The sequence below is a fragment of the Theobroma cacao genome, chromosome 4 (assembly GCF_000208745.1).
Source record: "Theobroma cacao cultivar B97-61/B2 chromosome 4, Criollo_cocoa_genome_V2, whole genome shotgun sequence".
Classification (NCBI taxonomy): domain Eukaryota; kingdom Viridiplantae; phylum Streptophyta; class Magnoliopsida; order Malvales; family Malvaceae; genus Theobroma; species Theobroma cacao.
This window is the reverse complement of record NC_030853.1, coordinates 11,395,583-11,403,217: the sequence shown is the minus strand read 5'-3', so window position 1 is coordinate 11,403,217 and position 7,635 is coordinate 11,395,583. Positions and strand designations below refer to the sequence as shown.

Below are 7,635 nucleotides of genomic sequence, written 5' to 3'. Positions count from 1 at the left end.
CACCCACACATGATTGTAAAGTTATATATAGTTAAAAGAATCTACTTATATTGATCTAAAATATATTTAATTTTACACCTTTTCATATATTTCATATGATATATGTTTGATTAATTTAGTGTTGAATTTCCCACTCTATTTAAACGTCGATTTGTTAAAATATTAATCTTACGCAAAGTTTTAAATATCATGGATCCTATAACAGTAAGAAATGTGATGAGTCTTGAGTATATAAATATGGATTGTTCATCATCTATCAGGCATATATTTTGGGTTGAGAATGTAAGCTCATGATTATAGGCTTACTTAAGCTTTATTAGTGGAGTTTACGCTCGCATGAGATTAGGCTTAAGTTTGGGCCTATGATATTTGGTAGGATTGAGGTAGATTTAGACTAAGCGTAGAGAGGATAGAATGTCACACATGTAAGAAATGAGATAGGTCTTGGATATATAAATATCGACCTTTTACCACTTATTTATTTTTAAGTCCTTAAATGTTTAAATTGAAATGAGATGAGTCATGGATATATAAACATGAGTCTTTTACCACTTATTTATTTTTAAATCCTTAAATGTTTAAATTGAAATGAGATGAGTCATGGATATATAAACATGAACCTTTTACCACTTATTTATTTTTAAGTCCTTAAATGTTTAAATTTGTTTTTAGCCAGGTGACATCATTTGGTCTCCTAACCTATATAGAAATTAAACACAGTAAGTACATTAGATATAAATTCTAATTAGGATTTTATAGGAAGAAAAGGAAAAAAAAATCTGGTCCTTGCTATATTCATTTGCTTTTAGAAAGGAAAAAAGAAAGAATGCAAGTAATGTACAAAACCTAGTATATAATTTAAGGAAGCTATTTGGAGAAAGCAAAGGTGGAGTGGAAATTGAACTTGAACTTTGCTCCAATTTTGTCTTCTTCACATATGATCCTCGTGTTGTTTTCAGCAAACATCTTTGCCTCTTTTTTAACCACAAGCCTGAACGAAGAAAGAAGAAACCACTTCAAAAATAATCAAATAGTTGTTTCCAAAGAAATGTCTTGGAAATCCCGGCGCCTCCAACTCTTAATTTCTCTCTACATATAACTCGACCAAACCTAACAACCTACCATAACCCACTAAGCTTCAACACAAGTATAATTCTGTTCTCAAAGCCTAGCTAGCAATGGCCAAAACAAAAGAAAACCCTTTTCCAAGCATTGCTCAATGTGCATCAATCGGACGTGATAAACACACAGTCGTCGCCGACATGGACGGTACCCTACTAAGAGGACGTAGCTCTTTCCCTTACTTTGCGTTAGTTGCCTTTGAAGTTGGTGGTATATTAAGGCTTCTCTTCTTGCTTTTAGCTTCCCCCGTAGCTGGGATCCTTTACTACTTCATCTCCGAGGCGGCTGGTATTCGGGTTCTTATCTTTGCAACCTTTGTGGGAATGAAAGTGTCCGACATCGAATCCGTGGCTCGAGCTGTTTTGCCAAAGTTTTACTCCAGTGATTTGCATCCGGAGACTTGGAGGGTGTTCTCCTCATGTGGGAAGAGCTGCGTGCTTACGGCAAATCCTAGGGTCATGGTGGAGGCATTTTTGAAGGATTATTTGGGGGCCGATATGGTTACTGGTACTGAGATTCATGTGTTCAGAGGTAGAGCAACTGGTTTAGTGAAGAGTCCAGGGATTCTTGTAGGGAAGAACAAAGCTGATGCGCTTGAGAATGCGTTTAAGGATAAGCCTGTAGCCGATATTGCTCTTGGGGATCGAAAGACTGATTATCCTTTTATGAAGTTGTGCAAGGTTTGCCATCTACCACTAAGATTTTCCCTTTTTTACTAAGGACTAAACTTTGGTGCCATACACTAGAATTAAATCCCTACCATCTGTTAAATATAACTTGCATTTTAATTCTAATTACTTAAAATAAAACAGATTATTATGCTAATTAATCATCTTAATTATAAAAATTAATTTGAAACAAAACCAAAATACATCTTTTAAATTTATACTGATACTAGTTAGTATTTAAAATTATAAAATCAATCTCCTAACTTAATGATTTAGATTGGATTTTAATGCATTATAAAGGCTATTAATGTCCTCTTTATGTATGGGAATCATCTTCTAGCTAGGTCCTTATAATTCTATTTAATTTGGTTTTTTTTTTCTTTCTTTCGTATTAAAAATGAAAATAATTTATTTGTTTAAAATAAAAACGGGTGATGAAATTTTCAAATTCATGTGCAGGAAAGCTATGTGGTTCCAGCAAAGCCCAAGGTTGAAGCAGTAAGCCATGACAAACTGCCAAAACCAATAGTTTTCCATGATGGCCGGCTTGTTCAAAAACCAACCCCATTCATGGCACTTCTCACCATTCTGTGGATCCCAGTCGGCTTCCTCCTTGCCTGCCTGCGCATCGCTGCCGGCGCCCTCCTCCCAATGCCATTAGTCTACTATGCCTTTTGGGCACTTGGTGTGAGAGTTCACATCAAAGGCACCCCACCCCCACCAGCCAAAAAGTCAATAGGTCAAACTGGAGTCCTTTTCATTTGCTCTCACCGAACCCTGCTTGACCCCATCTTCCTCTCCACCGCTTTAGGCCGTAAGATCCCTGCCGTGACGTACTCTTTATCGCGTCTCTCCGAAGTCATCTCCCCTATCAAGACCATCCGCCTTAGTCGAGATCGAGCCACCGATGCTTCCATGATCAAAAAGCTCTTAGAAGCAGGTGACCTAGTTATATGCCCTGAAGGAACAACATGTAGGGAACCATTTTTGCTAAGGTTTTCTGCTTTATTCGCCGAGTTAACCAATGAACTTGTTCCGGTAGCCATGGCGAATCGGATGAGCATGTTCCATGGAACAACAGCAAGAGGGTGGAAAGGGATGGATCCTTTTTACTTCTTCATGAACCCTAGCCCTGCTTATGAAGTAACATTCTTAAACAAGTTGCCCCATGAGTTAACTTGTAGTGCTGGGAAATCAAGCCATGAGGTTGCAAACTACATTCAAAGAATGATTGCTGCAAGCTTGTCCTATGAATGCACAAGTTTCACTAGGAAAGATAAGTATAGAGCCTTGGCTGGAAACGATGGCACTGTGGTGGAAAAACCAAAGCTTTCTCCTAATAAGGTCATGGGGTGCTAGAATTTTGCTTCACTTGGGTATAACTAGATCTTCTTCTACAAGTTTTGTGAGGGACCAAATATTTTGCTCCATTAGAAAATGTTATATACTTAAAACATCACCTTAAAATAAGATGTAATAATGCAGTAATTTTTTTTTTCAAAAATTTAGAGAAGGAGATTCGAATCTTATTTTTTAATTAAGAAGATCATGCACTAACCCATGAGTCAAATATATGCTTGGGTGCATAATAATGGAGCAACTTGGTGTAGAGCTAGTGACGAGCGAGATTGAATAATTAATATATATAGTTGATGAATTATAATTGAACTTAGGACTAAACATGGTGTCATTATTCCTTGTGACAAATTCAAGTTTATAAAGTCGATGTGAATGAGAAATTAAAGCGTATTTTGACTCTTGATTAACAAAAAAATATCTTCAACAACCCTGACAAGTAATCTGCATCACCCTTATCTGCACATTTATACAACACCGCTTTGTTTAACCATGGCTAATCTACCTGCATGCTCCCCAATAAGAGCAGTAATTACTTAGAAGCAATTACTTACTTCTATTTTTCCCTGGTAGCAAAAATGATAATAACAAAAGATAATAATATTGTTGAAGGATTATACATGAAATGTGTATATATATATATACACATTTCAGATGATAAATATAGACAAATTATGTCATAATTAGTATTACATTATAATTATTTTATTTTTTTACTTTTTACTTTGCTATATAACAACTTTTCAAAAACACAAAAAGAATTAGCAAAAAAATAAGTAACAAAACCATCAATTAAATGGAACTTTATAGTTTTGACTTAAAACAGTCCTAAGTTTTGTACTCTAATCCATTAGTTATGTGATAATAAAACAAAAAAGGCAAAGGCCGCATAGTTATTAATAGGCGGTGTTGGCACTGTATGAGGGGCAGTGGCCTATGGCTTGGTCTGCTGTGCCAAAGCCTAAAGTGCCTTGTACTCAAATTCCTGAATGAGACTCGTAAGCTGGCTAGAGCATGCTTTATGGGGAGAAAATGGGCAGATGCAGTACAACTCTTTATATTTTAATGGGTTTATTTTTTATAAGCAATTTTAATGACATGTTTTGTCTTTGACTGAAATAAAGTAAGAATAGAATCGTTATTTGTGGAAATAAAATAAGATATGAATAGTTATCATATTGTTTGATTCATAGAGTGCAACTAGTATTATGACATTATTTCAATGTTTGGTTGGTAAAAAAAAATTAGATTAATAAAGGAATAAGTGATGAAAAAATAAAAATACCCTTTATTATAATCTATGATTTTTAAATTAAAAATTTTAATTTTTTATAATTTAGTAAAAATATTAATAAATTTTTAATTAAAAATTCAATATGATTATTTATTTTTATTCTATTTTTAAATATTAAAATATTAAAAATTTATAACTAAGACTTTCATTTATTTTTTAATTTGAAATATTAATTTTTATAATGCATAAGTAAAATATTAAAATTTTTTATTTTAAATTCATTTTGATTTTTTTCCTTTTTTCCTTTTCTTTTTTCTAAGTTGGCCAACCATGGGGAATGTGGTTGGCACAATGGAGCTTCAATCTAACACTCCTTGTGGCCAGATCTAGTCATTATAGTGCCAAATTGATATTTCTCGCTATCGAATCTAGTTGTGGAGTGTTAGATTCAACACTTCTCACAATCAAATTCAACCATGGAGTGTCAGATCAACATTTCTCGCAACTAAATTTGGTTGTGGAGGTATTTCTCGCAACTAAATTTGGTCGTGGACGTAATAGTGTTGTTGTCGCCCTTTGCCATCCTTCGTCATCCTCCAATAGTGGAGGAAATTTCGAGAGAAAATGAGAGAGGTAGATGAGCAAAAAGAGAAAGAAAAAGAGGAAAATGGCTATATTTTTTTATATAGTATAGTAATTTCTAAAATTGATTAAAAGTATTTTTATCTTATTCCAACATAATTGAAATAGCCATTATGAAAAAAAAAAGAGTCGATCTTGAAATGACTTTTTTGAGAAATGACTATTGATAAGGAATAAGGGAAATAGCTATTCCTTCCTCAAAACCAAACATGAGTAAATAAAATTTTGCTGTTTACCTAAACTAACTTACGGCTGTAAGCTTAAATATGACGCCGAGAATATTGCTTATGTCAATACCTAATCATACTATTCTATTATTTTAATTTTAATTCTTTTTCTCAATTTTAATACTATATTTTTTCTTGTTTCCTTAAAAATTAGTCCATCTCTATTTTTGTTAAGTAAGATATAAACATTCATCATTACACTAGAATGAAGCCTGTGCTATGTAGCGGGTGTGTAAATTTTAATAAACGATTATGGCAGATGTAAGTTCTTTGTTAAAGTAGCTAAAACATGTCTAATAACAGTCATATAACAGATTGGGAAAAACATTTTAGTTGTGTTTTAATTGTACACAATCAACATTTATAAAATAAAAAATGTTTCTTCTATGTTTGAGATGTTGTCAAAATAAGGCAAACTCAAAAAAGATGGTGATCATGTTCTACACTACAGAAACATAGTATGTTACGCAATATAAAACAAAAAACGAAGTGGTAGCATTTTCTTCATCTTTGAAAGATAGCTTGTACTATATATAGCTAGCATTGCAATAGAAAGAAGATTATATTTTAAGAAGTCTCATCAATTTTGAAACTCAGTTTGCATATAAATGTGAATGTTGTGAGTGTGATTATTGTTACAAAAATTGGGCTGGTATTACTGAGATAAGGTTGTTAAGGTTGCTTGGGTTTTCCATATCCCTTCTTGAAACGTTAAGAAAGCAATATTTGAGATCACTCTATAAACATTTCTTTAATTCATTAAACTGTGTATTACATATACAAGTGAAAAGTATGCATGGTAATGGTGATGCTGATAATGTGTCCAGAAGATATGGCATATTTGAGTACGTGTAAAACAAATTGTGAAAGGAAGTCACTGTATAAGAGTAATTCATTGTAAAGAAATGATACTTGTAAGTTGACACAGATACAAACGATAAGAAGCCATAATTTTGTGGAGGAGGTATCACCTCAAAATTGGAGGTTTGTTCATCATCTAGTAGTAAAAAATAACAATCATGAAGATATCCGATCAAATCTTTTCATTCAATAATAAATGTTATTGAAAGTCTAGTATATGTTCATTAAAGATTTGGTTTAGTGTTATTGATTTCTCACGCAAGTGCACGTATCGTTAACAAGTAATACAATAGAAAGTAGAATTTGTTCTCATGGAGAATTGAATTAATCCTTACTTGCAAACTGTCATGACCCAAATGCCAGGCCATGACCGACGCAAGGGTCCAGTGGGCACCTCCCACTAAGCCCAAGCAAGCCTATTTATGAAATTTTATTTCATCATTCCCACCATCATTTCTAACCACAAGTCTTTATTCTTAACTATACGTATTTCGATAATAAGCAAGGCAACCTAATATTTATATTTGTACTAATCCAAAATACTATCATTCATTGCCATCTCATAATGGCATCATCATATCGCATATACATCTATTGTTTGTAGCCTAATCTTAGCGATTTACATCGAGTGTAAATACACATGCAAATTCTTGACGACTAGCGGAGTGACTTGGGTGAGGACACAACTACTGAATGCCATATACCTACCAAGGGGTGAATATGAGTGGTCTCCTTAATCTCGGTCCCAACTAACTACAGATCTGAAAACATGCAATTTAAAAGAGTGAGTATAAACTCAGTGAGTGAACATAAGAAGGGAACAAGCAATGATAAGGAATGTTTTAGAAAACATATTGCACTTACGATAAAACCATGCAATTTAGTCTAATTTTTGGTTAAAACCCCTCATTTCAAACTTTGAATGTTTAATCCCTTGATGTTACAAGATCCATGATAAACCATGAAGTTGAATAGAATGAAATTTTCAGCTATGACCAAGCAAGACAAGCAAACAAAGGGTTTTCTCACTGCAGCGAAAAGGAATTCTCTGTTTGCATATGTTTCTGTTTTTCAAGCATATCTCCCACTACAGAAGTTCAATTGACATGATTTTTCAGTCATTAGAAAGCTAAGAGGCTGGGCTATAACTTTTATGTTTACTAATTTGCCCAGTTTTGATCTGAAGGTAGTCAAAATCCTTGTCAAAGTGAAAGCTTTGCACTAGGATTTTAGAACCATCCGAGAGTTTCTTGCTACAGCGAGAAGCTTCAGGAAATTTCTCGCTGTAGCGAAAACCAGGTCAGTGTAACCCCCCCTCCCCCCAACCCGAGAGTTTCTTGTTGCAGAGAGAAATAGAGCAATTTAGTTAAAAGGGGTATTGTTACATCAAAAAGCTATTTTCTTGCTGAAATGAAAAGCAATTTGAGAGCAATTAATAATGCCAACATACAACACAATCACAATTATTTTCATAAACTTTCTATAACATATATATATATATATATATATATATATATATATATAT

General features: G+C 33.5%; 1 protein-coding gene across 1 annotated transcript; it reads left to right on the top strand.

Annotated features, from left to right (window-relative positions):
* Positions 1,152-3,228, top strand: LOC18601363 (glycerol-3-phosphate 2-O-acyltransferase 6). Its single transcript, XM_007032286.2, has 2 exons — positions 1,152-1,802; positions 2,250-3,228. The coding sequence occupies exons 1-2, from the start codon at positions 1,179-1,181 to the stop codon at positions 3,147-3,149; spliced, it is 1,524 nt and encodes a 507-aa protein (XP_007032348.2). The 5' UTR covers positions 1,152-1,178; the 3' UTR covers positions 3,150-3,228.